The sequence below is a fragment of the Augochlora pura genome, chromosome 6 (genome assembly GCF_028453695.1).
Source record: "Augochlora pura isolate Apur16 chromosome 6, APUR_v2.2.1, whole genome shotgun sequence".
In the NCBI taxonomy this organism is placed as follows: Eukaryota; Metazoa; Arthropoda; class Insecta; order Hymenoptera; family Halictidae; genus Augochlora; species Augochlora pura.
In genome coordinates, this window is record NC_135777.1 from 16362026 (window position 1) to 16375632 (window position 13607).

At 37.7% G+C, this 13607-nt stretch overlaps 1 protein-coding gene across 1 annotated transcript in view; it reads left to right on the forward strand.

Moving 5' to 3' along the window:
- LOC144471104 (lachesin) overlaps positions 1–13607 on the forward strand; it is a 170481-nt gene that overhangs the window by 53156 nt on the left and 103718 nt on the right. The window contains exon 2 of the mRNA XM_078182843.1: positions 11549–11602. Within this exon, the coding sequence (XP_078038969.1) occupies positions 11549–11602 (54 nt within the window). The remainder of the gene's footprint in view (positions 1–11548; positions 11603–13607) is intronic.

The following is a 13607-nucleotide window of genomic DNA, read 5'->3' on the forward strand; positions in this document are numbered from 1 at the left end:
TTGAGTGAAACCATACAATTGATCAAACCTGTACAGTAATGTAAAATTATACAACGGTACAGAGTAACCTTGAAAGCACACATGTCACCTGCAATCGTGTTGCTTATCATTGGTCAGTCAAGTTGGAAATTAACGTTAACGCTTGTGGGATCGAAAAGCCTTTACAAGTCGGCCTCGAAGGCTACCAGACCCAAGGGGCTTGCTCGCCTAGCTGATCTGTTGAAGCCTACGTCCCGTTTTCGGGTTTATGGCAACGTCAATCGCTATTGAATTTTCGGAACACTGTCGCTAGAAGTTTATCGGGGCGTGGTGGCGTGAATGAATTGTCTTTTTTGCGACTCAATTCGTCGGCTAATTTGACAACTGATCGCAACGTAACCTGTCTAAGGCGATTTTAAAAATAGCAACCTCTTGTCGACTGTGCCGTAAAAGCAACTTCGTATGCATCGAGCTATTAATGTAACCATGTATTTCGAGACCGAATGGTCGAATTCGTCGATTATTGAGAAAATCGTCTCTCTGCTGCTTTTACGCGAATACTCGCAGAATATTTTTATTCTGCAAAGTTCAGTTCCTTGCGAGGGTATGGAAGGTCGTTATTTTTAGATAATGAATATTGTTAACATTATTTCTATCCATTCAATTATAAATGATACAGTTGTAAATATTTGATTTTACATAGAAATCTATGTGCTGCTAATAAAATAATTAAAGAATACTTAAAATAGCGCGCAGTGTGGACAATAAAAAATATTCATCTATTTTACGAATGATCTGCAGCAAAAAAAATGAAAAAAATTACTTGAATATACATTTTACGTCTTTTGAAAAACTTAACAAAATCCATGAACATTAGAAATACCAAACCAATCAAAATATTTCTTCGTTTTTAAAATCTCTGATATTACAAAAATGTTTACGAATTTGATACACGTACATATATAAATATATTATGTATACTTAAATGTACATAAAACGTATGCGATCCAATCTTGCCATTGTCACGCGACGATTTATACATTAACTCTGCTGAGCGGTCGGCAGTTCCAGCGTCGAGCAAATATTGTTAAACTTCGAAGGATTTAACGGTGAAAATGTCCTAGCCGTTGGATATTTGAAAAATGCACCGGGCGAAATAAAAGCCGCGCTCGATTTTCATAAACGCCATATCAGGTTCCAAACAGTAGAGAATCCTATTAATACTGTATACAAAATCGCAGTCAAACGATCGGAGTAGAGTTTCAAACAACAGTCGACGGTATTCATTTAGGAACATAGGAAGCATGCATGTTTTATAACAATATGAAACAGAAATTCTATACCGTAAACACGCGAGCGCGCGCGCGCGCGCGCGCGAGCACAGTAATCTTCTTATTCACAATAGACTGCGTTCTACACAACACCGATGGCCGACAATACACATTGTTGATCGGTAGCGGCTTAATAACACTATCTCGCGCAAAAAGAACTTCGTCGCCATTAAAACGTAATAATATTTCACGATACGCTATAACGACTCGCCTACTTTTTCTCTCAATTTTGCTATTTTACAAAGCGATGAAAGTTTATTTGTTAAAAAAATGTATTATTAAAAAAGCCATTGCAAAAACGTATTTTATACATTTTCTTTATAAATTGGGTTAGAAAGGTTATGAAATAGGAGTTTTATTTATTTTTGTTATAACAAACGATAGGAAAATTAAAGAGCATTCGATTAAAGCCGGTTCCTTTAATATTTAAAACAAATTCCAGGGATTTGTAAAAGTCGTTGCGTTTTAGGTGCTCCAACGTCTTTTTGTCGTGGGTTGTACTTATTTCGCTGGAGTTTGTTTTTCAGTCGACAACGGAACACCGACGTGTCAATTATAAATTCTCGATTGCTTGGAACGCGCGAGGAAACAGCGACTCTCGAGCGGGGAATGTTCTTTTAATATTACCGAGTCAGGCGAAACGACGCGCCCGGCTAAAAAAAGTTGTTACGGTTGTATTAAAAATTATATGTATATACACGTATTTACACGCGTGCATACGGGAAGATTGCACCTGCGGCATTGGTGCCGCTGTTGACATGTTTTCCGATCGTGGTTGACACCGAAACCGAAAAATATCCGGAGCCTCCCGCCATAAATAGATACACGAAAAATGGAAATACTTCGCGGAGGTAATTATATACGTTCGCGGCACGTTGTTCTCGACCCCCAAAAGGAAGAAATAATTTTATCAATGTCTGCCAGCTAAGAAACTGAGTCGTGAAGTTACATGGCTTGTTGAGATTAAAAGAAACTTTTTTTTTGGAAATTTGTTTGGAGTTAGGTTAAACTGTGTCAGGCTATATTAAACTGTATTAAACTATATTAAACTATATGAAACTGTATTAAACTACATTGAACTATATTAAACTATATTAAATTATATTTAAACTATCTTAAACTGTATTATACTGTATTAAACTGTATTAAACTCTATTAGACTATATTAAACTGTATTAAACTATATTAAATTATATTAAACTATATTAAACTATATTAAACTATATTAAATTATATTAAATTATATTAAACTATATTAAATTATATTAAATTATATTTAAGCTGTATGAAACTATATTACATTATATTAAACCTATATGAAAACTATAAATTATATTTAAACCATATTTGTTACATTTATTACCGCGACAAAAAGCTACTTTTATTAATCGTCCGAAGGGCTTCTTCGCGTTTCTGCACCCCGTATCCCCTCCTTCTACAAGGGGGCGGCCGGGTTCACCGGTTATTGAACAAGCGTTATATATCAAACTTTATCGTCCAATTGTAGTACGTTTCTAATAACAGAATTGTAGACTCGAAAGAGATATCGATAGGGAATGTGCCAAATAACGACGATCCGATATTGAAATATTCCAGCAGGATCAAAAGAAATGTTTCGAGAAGAATGGGCGAAAGGATATGCCCCGACTATTGACACAAGGTTTAAAAGAATGGCTCCAATATTAGGCGCGTTCGCTCTTATAACACGTAATGGAGCAGCGGAATCGTAGGTAAAGTTTGGTCGCAATAATATCCAAGCTGGGAGCGTTTTGTCAGCGGAAAGAACGTTGAAAGATGAATGACGCTCGGAGGAGAGTTTAACGGGATCATTAAAGTCTCCGTGGGCGGTTAGTCCTTTGTTACACGATAGAATATCCGAGAAGGGGGGTCCCGCCATAACTTCGACGGTCGATAGATGGGAATGATAATGCCGCGTGTTCGAGAAGGCATTAAAGATCAAAGTCGGAATAAAATTATTCATTAGGTGACCGTATAGTGGGCCCCGGCGCGCCGGCAAGTTCGATCCAAAGCAGGATTCGCCTAATTTGTTCTTAAGGGATTCTCTGATACATCAGAGACTCTATCGCGCGGACCGGTTAATGGAGAGGAAGGTTATCCTTTGGGACAAAGGGACTTCTCGTTAGGTCGCTCCTTTAACCGTTTCACTAAACTCTCGTGACGTCTTGAGCTTAAAATCCCGTCGGGCTGCTTGTCACTTCTGTACTTTCGGCCGGGGCTAGCTCATCCGTCCTCTCCCGGCATCTCTGTTCTTCAGTTCATCACACATTCCATTCTGGTAATTGAGAAATCCCTCCGAGGAGCCTACCGTTTTAGCGGGATTTTCGTATCTCGGGGTTCTTCGGCTCGTTTTTTCCGACGAGATAATCCACCGTTAGGTTTAATCTGTCATTCAGGGGCCTCTCAATGAATAAAATTCGCCCCCGTTCCACCGCGTTCCGCCTGTCTTTCGTCGATTCATTACTGACAGACGCTCAGGGTCGTAAAACTCGGCGTACATCGTGCGATTCTTCGACGTTTACCGAACGAGAAACGCGACGGACGTTTAGGGTTATTTCGCTAAATCTTCAAGACTGAGAATCCGCGATCAAAAACATTGGGAAACAGCGTTTATGAAACATAATTTCTATCTAACAAATATGAAAAATATCCTAGAAAATGTTAATTCTCGTGGGCGAAATTTCTGTTCTGTTAAGCAGTTAGTATTCTAAATCTATGTCTACGCCAATGCGTTCATGCCGCTATATTCCGTTCCATGTGCGATCAATTTTTTCGTGTTGCGTTATTCGTGGTTTGATATAGTTATGTATGATGCTAGATAAAATCATCATTCTACATGCTAATATTTATTAATTACAATCTTTATAGTTTTATATTTCAGGTTTATTATCACTTTCTTAACAATCTTTATAAGTTCATACATGAAATACCTCAGTAAAGATCACTGCTACGATTATTTCATAAATTATTAATATTACAAAAAGACTTGCCACGTTCGAACTAAATAATAAAAAAGATATGAATTATATTATTAATCAAATCAATAATAATTAGAAAGGTGTTTCTTACTCTTGTCGACGTAATTATTTCTGGTATGAACAATACTTAAAAATTGACTTTGTTAAAAAGGATGTGAAACAATTAACAACGGAAGAATTTTAAACTGTTTTAAATAAAACATTTGTTAAGTCGAGTTTTACAAAGTATTTGGAACGCGGACTCCGCGTTGACGGCAATTGGAAAACGCGAAACGCGAAAATCATCGGCAATAAAAAGAAATAATGAAATACAAACGAATGTAAACAGGGCATAATTACCTATGCAGTATTTGCTTTGTGGAATGTATGCAGGAGAAACTGTTTTAATATACGGAATGTAAATGGCGCACATGCTTCTGGAATCCTTGCATATAATTCCATACTCGTTATCATTTTCGATGCATAGAAAACATTTCCGTGCCGTGACAGTTTTTTCGAGGTACCTGTACGCAGCCATCATGCATTGACAATCTTTTTTGTTACGAATATATGCGTTCCTGTTATCCAGATGTTAAGTCATAACAAAAGTTGTAATCCATCGGACTTCCCATTACGATTTTTATGTTTGTCTTTTTCGCCAAGGTTTCCACGAAATTATTATCGTTTATTCATCGGAGATACACAGAAGTATAGTTGAACTTTTTACACAATGTATACACATGATGAATATGGAATTTCTAACTTCCAAGTATAAAAGCATCGACAGTATAATTTTCGAAAATTGCAATTTATTTATTTAATATTCATACTTTATATTAAACTAGTCTTTAAATTTTCTATGATATCTCATTAATTTTATCGATCTTTTTATTTAGCTTGCTAACATTCTCATGATTGTTTAGAAGGGATTGTCGACAAAGGTGAACCACTTTTCGTAGATTTTACATTGTAAAGATCTTTTATAAGGAACTCGGAAGATAGGATTAATGCGTTAAGTAAATATTTATTGTTCGTTGGCGGGGGCAGAACGATTGCGCTTTTATATAAAATATTGTTCACAATTAGGTCGGTTAAAGACGGCGATGGAAGAGAAACGAGCGTCTTAGGTTCCAGAAAATAAATTGTTTTCCACTACGGCGCTGCCAGACGATGTATTTCATAGAGAACGCGACAGGAACCGTTTCGGTTCACTTCGGATATATTTATTCATTTACCATAACCTCATCGATTCTATTTCTACTTATTTCGGATTGCGCAATATATTTTGCTTTTATCGAGAAACATTAATATAATGTAATAAGTAATATAGTTTTAATATATAATACAGTTTTAAAATATATATTAATATAGTTTTATTCCTTAAAATATTGGTATTTATTATACCATATAATTTATACAGTTTCATTGCTTCAAAAATTGATATTTATCATATTTTCCTTTAGATCGTTGCTTGTGCGAAATTCTGTCCAAGTTAAAGCAAACTTAATCAACTGTTACGTACGGAGATTTTCTCCTGACGTTTTTCCTTTCTTCTCGAAGGCATACGCTAAATAACGTCGGCGGGGAACAACGGTCCTTTCATTCTAAAAATAGAACACCCAATCTACCACACATCCCCGATTCTTAGACCCATCCGCGGCGTGATTTCGGTCACGTAGGCCCAGCCCCCACTACCGAATTTTCCAGTTTCCACCGCGTATAAAAGGGCTGAGATTTCTCTTCTCAGTGGACAGTTTTCCAAGTCTAACCACGACGACGAAACCTTGCAAGATTGAGCTCAGTTCTCTTTCACGCATTATAATTACATAGTACGTACGCTACAGTAATTAGTCCCCGCCGACTTGGTGCGAGAACCAGGGAGCGTGTCCTAGGACCGTTTCGCGAATCATACTCTACACACACCGACATTTGTAATAGACTGAATTTGTTAGATTATATTAATTTATACCTTCAAATCAGTGTACAAATTATTTCACTTCCATTTCCTAGTTCGAGTCAGTTGAATGGTAACGATCTCACATAGATATACCTTTGCCGCTCAAGGTGTATCGAATAATATTTCTTTGAAATTACGAGCCAAATTTAGAATCATACCAAAACCCCATTACCCTTATTAATGTGGCGACCCGGTGGTGAAAGAAACATCGGCCAGTCCACGAACCCAATTCCTGTCTAATGTGGCGACCCGGTGGTGAAAGAAACATCGGCCAGTCCACGCAATATCCTCCTAATGCGGCGACCCGTTGATGAAAGAAGCATCGGCCAGTCCGTGAAACAAAACCTATCCTCAAAGGTGGCGACCCGTTGATGAAAGAAGCAACGGCCAGTCCACGACTTCCTATCTAATGTGGCGACCCGGTGGTGAAAGAAACATCGGCCAGTCCACGCACCTTTACCTTTACACCTAATGTGGCGACCCGGTGGTGAAAGAAACATCGGCCAGTCCACGCAATCTCCAACCTTTTACACCTAATGCGGCGACCCGTTGATGAAAGAAGCATCGGCCAGTCCGTGAAACATCCCTACTCCTAAGGTGGCGACCCGGTGGTGAAAGAAACACCGGCCAGTCCACGAACCTCCTATTGAGGCGGCGACCCGTTGATGAAAGAAGCAACGGCCAGTCCGCGAACCCTATCCTATTAATGTGGCGACCCGGTGGTGAAAGAAACATCGGCCAGTCCACGAAATCCTCCCAAATCTCCGCACAAAATCATTTACCTCCGGCCACGTGTGCAGTGGCCCTCGGCTCGTAACACAACATTAAATTCACAGAATATTCGAACACCTCTTAAAACCACAAACACGCGCAACATTAATTGTTGCAGCGCGTTTTACTAACTTTTAATGTATCTTAAAATACGATTTAATAACTCTATACCTCTTAACGTTATAAGAGAACATTTAATCGATCAATTAACATTTTTGTCGGTCGACAATTCGCGGGGCGGTTCCTTATGTCGTAGTTTGCAACGCCGAAGTTTGTGGAATTTTAATGATTGTTTACGATCGACGAATAATTAACGGTATTGTAGAATTACGAACATTGCGCTGTGTTGCGTAATGGTAATTACGTTTGAAAATATCATCGCAAAAGTCTCGGCGCTCATTTGTTATTGGCCGGTGGTCGTTACATTTACGTTGTTTATTTATGCATGGTAACCGTTTGCGTGTTGCATAATTATACGGAATCCACCCGCAGGATAGCACAACAAACGAAATGTTTTCGTCTACATCAACCGTTTCGTATACTATCGCATTAATTATTGCCGGTGGAATATACACGGTCGCGCGAAACTCATTTGGGGGAAACAATTTACCGTGAAAAATTGAAATCATCGGCGACGATATTTATTTATACTATCCGAGAATGGTGTTCGATCGGGTTCGAAAAAACTGGTGTGCGTTATTTAAAAGTTAAGCGATTATAACGCTTGTTCACTTATTGAAAAAGCAAACATCGATACCGCGCTTTAAACGTTAAACGCCACATTTCTGTGTAATTGATAATAGAATGCAAATATTCTCCTACAATCAAGTATTCTCCTAAAATATTCAAACAAAATTAACACTATTAATTGAATTTAATATTATTTAGTAGACTCACTAGCGGAAATTTTCTACGCTACGAAATAAAATTAAACAGTATTTTGCAAAATAAATCGGTTGTTCGGACTCGCTCGGTGTCGATATCACTAATCTACTGTTAATTGTTTTATTACCTGCGTATCACCGATGTAGTGACGCAGCACCTCCGGGAGTCTCAGACAGCCGCTAACCAGACATGTCAAAGTGACCATTGGTACATTTGCTGTTTACCCTTAGCTACGGGCTATGTCCGAATTTCCAATGTTGATAGACGGACGCAAGCTGAAGCAGCCTACGCGCTACGGTCTTTTCGTTGGTAATTACAGCCAATTAGAGGAGAGCGCGCCCTCGGGTCAATTTGAACCCGCGTTGATAAAAACCATTCTGTTGCGGAAGAGAAAAACAACTAGTCCCAGTATTTTCTTCCTTTTTTCCTATATTGTGTGTATATTAGTCCATAGTTTATTATATAATTATGTTACATGTTATGTTATTGTATATCCAACATTTTTGTTGTATATATTATATTATATGTTATATTTTATTACGTAGTATATTAGTATATTATATTATATTACATAGTATGTTAGTATTGTATAGTACAGTATAATCAATTATATTATATTATATTTAATGTACTTATTATATTAAATATTATATTTCATTATGTAGTATATTTTTTCACAGATTAATCTGTAAAATTAATTAGACTAAAGGCAATAACAAATATACAAGATAATAAGTTGAGACAACAATGATAAATTCGAAATTGTCATTATAAAAGAATGTACAAAAATTAGTGTTTCAATTGGACGACAATACTTGATCAAAATTAATTTTGTACCACTTCCTTCTCTTTGATTATTCGAATATTGTAATATAAAATGAACTATGCAACGAAGCGTTACTGTTAGAAAAGAAATTGCATATTTTAAACTTGTAATATTCATTCATTTCTCGTGAAATATGCAAATAAGGATTTATAAAACCTTTTCTTTAATTCTCAGTTTCTACTTCTTTCGTCTTTTGCACTGACCATGTAACGTTTGTAAATTATGCTAAAAATGATCTCTATTTTATTTATAGATATTTTAGTTTTTAATAATACCATTTATTACTATTTAATATATGTTGTATTAAAGAGGAATATAAATAATATACAGTCTTGAAAATCAATCATTTTAATAATGGTAATTGACAATACTACATTAGCATGTTTAGATTATGTCACGGTTTAGATTTTTCAAATGATTATAGAGTTTTGCATTCGATTTGCTGATTTTCGTGCAAAATGCATAAAATCCGCCGTCTAGTCGTTACTGTTCATGAGGCGCTGGCTAAAAAACTTCCTCACCTGAAAGGTGACAGCATTCAATGTAGCGCGCTGATAAAACGTTTTATTCGATAGATCGGCGTCGTTCGAGAAAAGTGATGACGTAAAGATCGAGATTAATTATTGCATTAATGAGCTGCCGAGCGGAACTGAAACCCTGCAATCTCGGGACATTCTTCGCCGTCGTGGCCATGGGATCTCCCACGATTTTTCACGGTCCCCCAAACCGTCGAATCGCCGGTTCTCGCGTTTAAACATTGGAACCGTTGTTTAATATTAATTTATTTATTTGTTAGTAATCTGCCGACTTAATCAGCTTTCGTTTAATCGAAATTTAACTCCGGGGCGCCACGGAGCACGACTGCAAGTAATTAAAATATAATATTCGGCGATTGTATTTTAATTTCATATCGATATGTACGTACGTATGTAAATATCGTATTTTCATTTCGTTCCGATAAATGCGTATGTAAATGTTATTGGCCTACCGGTCACTCGTATAAATTATGCGGCCATGTAGACCTTTCTTCTATACGATTATTCGATATCGTTGCCGGATTTTTTGCACGTTCGATTGTTAGCCAAATCAGCTTTCCTCGGATAACGTTCGAAAAGCCGGAACAATTTTCGAGGATACGATACTCGAACGAAAAATCCTGGTCGTCGAAAAAAGCAATTTTCATTTACTTTATTACAAGAATTCATATTAGATTGTACAGTAATGACATTAACTTCTTTTAACCCGTTGCACTACAATAGCGAGTCAGACTCGTGGTAAAGATTTTATGTAAGATCTATTAACCCTTTGCACTCGAAGCCATTTTAACTATAAATCCAAGATAATTTTTCTAGCTTATAGTAGTTTCATTTCACGTGACGGTATTTTATACATATGAAATTGATTCTTGTGACTCATACCAACAGTTTTACTGTTAACAATTTTTTTTTAAATCTAAACTTTGTTAGTATAATAATTATTTTTAAATGTGACAGAATAATTTTAGTGGTGCCTCAGAGTCACCATTCGAGTGCAAAGGGTTAAATATGAATATTATTAATTTCTTCTGCATCGAAGTAAAAATAAACTATTCTCAAAGTATAGAAACGAAGGTAAATGAAGTCAATACAGAAAACAAAAATTGTCTGGTCCTAATAAATACTAATAAGCACTAATCGTCGCAGCATGAAAGGAGCGGTAGTTCAAGGGGTTAACTCAGAATATTTAAACCGCGTTTCCAATTGCTCAGTGCAATTCAAGCGTCGCGTCGCTGAACGCGTGTTCCACGAAATCGCTACACGTCGCGCTCCTCCTTTCAGCTATATAATCAATTATAAATATAATACTCGGTTAATTGACCGTATTCGTGACGCGAAACGTCGTTATAAATTCATGATCGTACCCGTGAAGTACGGAAGTTCGCGACGGTTACGGGGCACGGCAGGAGACAGGAAGAGATTAAAAGTCAAATATACGGGGGACGATTACGCAAAACGTTGAAACAGAGCGGCGGTATTACAAATTTGATTGTCAGCGACGTACACCGTATGGCGCCGGGGCTCCGGCTGACCATCATATCGGGTTTACGAGAACCATAACGTACTGCTCTTCCTAATCCCTCCTTTAAGGCTGCACGAAGCTCTGCATGTCATAATGACCGCTTAAAATAATGAAAGTTCGGACGGAACACCGGCTTACCCGCGTTTTACGGTATTTTCGTTCTTAGCCGGGGCTTACAACCCGAACTTTCTACAATACCGTAATTCCTCCTAAATAAAACGCGAACTTTGAATTTCATTAGTGCACAAAGCAACACCGGTTATTACGCGGTTCAAAGTTGCGCATTATCGCGACCGAGTCCTCGCGGGGGAAAAATTATCTGGGATTATCCGGGGCCTTTCAGCCTCTAACACGGCTTTAATATGTTTCCCGTTGTCATAGTTTATACGTCGTGTTCTTGGCACGGTGACGCGAAATTAGGCCAACTTCGCGATCGAATGGCCAATTTTTCAGGAAATGTCGCGGCGTCGTTGGGATACTGATTTTTATGGTTTTTGGGTAATTAGACGCTGTGTGTGTGATTGTTATATTACTTATGTTAAACATTACTCTGAACTTAACCCTTTAACTTACAAGTTCCATTCGAACAGTCTGTGTCCAAATTTTGGATTATTTGCATTTGGGCCGATCAGTGTCAGGCCTGTGATAATCAGTTTTGGCTCGAATTCAAGACCACGTGTCCCACAAGTTGTGATAGGTTAAAGGGTTAATGATAAGTGTTGCAAGTGGTTGAATTGTTGTCTAATGATCCGAGTTTTGTTCGCAGAGGTCTCGAAACCTGTGGGTATCGGTAGTCGACACAACGCAATCAACAATAACTGTGAGTATTCTTTTATTATTTTTTATTATAAAGATGTTCTTAATCATGCTCGTATGAAAGAAATAACCATTTCAATCTTTTGGATCGTGAATGTAGCATAGTTATCACTTTCAGTGATCATGCTATCTTCTAAACGAATGTGATTACTAGACTGTGCATTATTATGGAGAATAAAAATTTTAAAATAATCTTTTAATAACGGTAATAAATTAAAAAGATCGTAAAAATACACTTAAGTTTGTCTAACAACTTCTTTGTTTGTTATTTTACCTAGTCTTGTAAATTACGAATGCATAAAATTCACAGTCTAATAATTAAGAAACAAAAGACGTCAGAAATGTTATTATAACTGAAACTGGAAGAACCCTCGTCACATAAATAAAGGTTCTATTGTATAAAGTGTTTCAAAAGTCACCAAAAGTTATCTTAAACAACTTTTACCTTTGCGAAAATACAGCCCACGGTTTCGTTTACGAGTTATTAATGAAAAACGGCGACCAATGAGAGACGGGACTAGCTAGCGCTAGACGGCGGAGCCAATGAGCGGTCAATGCTCAGTTTCGCTGATTGGTTCGACTGCCTTGCGCCAAATGATCTCGCCTTTCATTGGCTAATGTTTTTCGTTAATAACTCATTAACGATGACTCGTAAGAAATTGTTGTAAAGGAAAATGTTGCTTCAAATGTCCTTAAGAATCCTTTCGCCCCATTTTTGAATTGTTAGACATTTTTGGGACATCCTATACTTCAAAGAAGACAAGAAAGACTGCAATTGTTACAGTATAAACTTATAGCTAAGTTAAATTTAAGTAAAACAAACTCTAATGTCTGCATTTTATTTTTATTTTGCGATACAACTTTACTGTGCACTCTGTAAAAGTAGTAATAAACAATTACACGACTACTTTATACATAATATACCTTCTTTTATGTATAATATAATCCAAAGAATCTATGAAAGAAATTCACCGATATAAATTACTATTCGATATAAATTAAAACTGACAGAATCGTCAGCCTAAACGATTGCGAAGGCGTTAATCGTTGAATACGACGAAAAATTTCGCAAAGTCAGGAAATCGGCTTTGGCCCGACAATAAGGCCGACGATATGCTAAAATTCCGCGCGGCGACGAAACCCTTCGACTCCGTCGAACTTGATAACGGAGACGCGGCCGCGATATTCGTCTGGCTGCTCGCAGAGAGCGTAATCTGTTTAAAAAGTCGAATGTCTCCTGATTTACACGCTCGTTCCTGTATTCCCCGAGGGGAGGCGGGCGGCGCAGGCGGCGGAGAATCGGGCTGCGGGCCACGGGGACGGGAGAAACCGGGCACGAGGGAAGATTTGCGACGGAAGAAACTTTCCCGTAAGAAAGATTAAGGTGCTGGCATCCACTCCTCCATATCTTTAAGTTCACTCGTCGCTTCGGCCTTTACGGCGCTTTAAAAAGACACTTTCGTGATACTGGCGCGGGCGGCCGCGCACCACGCCGAAACTTCCTGATGAAACTTTTACGGAAATTCGAAATTAATTAGCGGAACTGGAATTTGTTTTTCGAAGTAATTACATGTAATGAACGTCAAAAGCCAGAATTGCGAGCGGACGTGACCGGTGCGCGCCGCTTGGACGCGTCCTGGCCTCCTGATGGAAGTTGCCGGTGAATGCATCCGGCCGAGTTTTAACGGCTTTCGGGGTGACATCACCTCCCCCCCCCATTTTTTAGGTATTTGTTAATATTTATTCGAAACGTATATAGTGGTCGTTGTTGAAAAGATGGCACAATTTCTGAGATAATTTCAAGAGATAAGAGTCACTTTCCACGGTGGAAGTCTTATCACGTTCCAAAATCATTTTTGTACCAACAAAATTTAGATTTGAAAAATTGTTAACAGTAATACAGTTGGTAGGAGTCACAAGAATTAATCTCATATATATATAAAATATACTCTGTCACATAAAATGGAAATACTATAAGCTAGGAAAATTATTTTAGATTTATAGTTAAA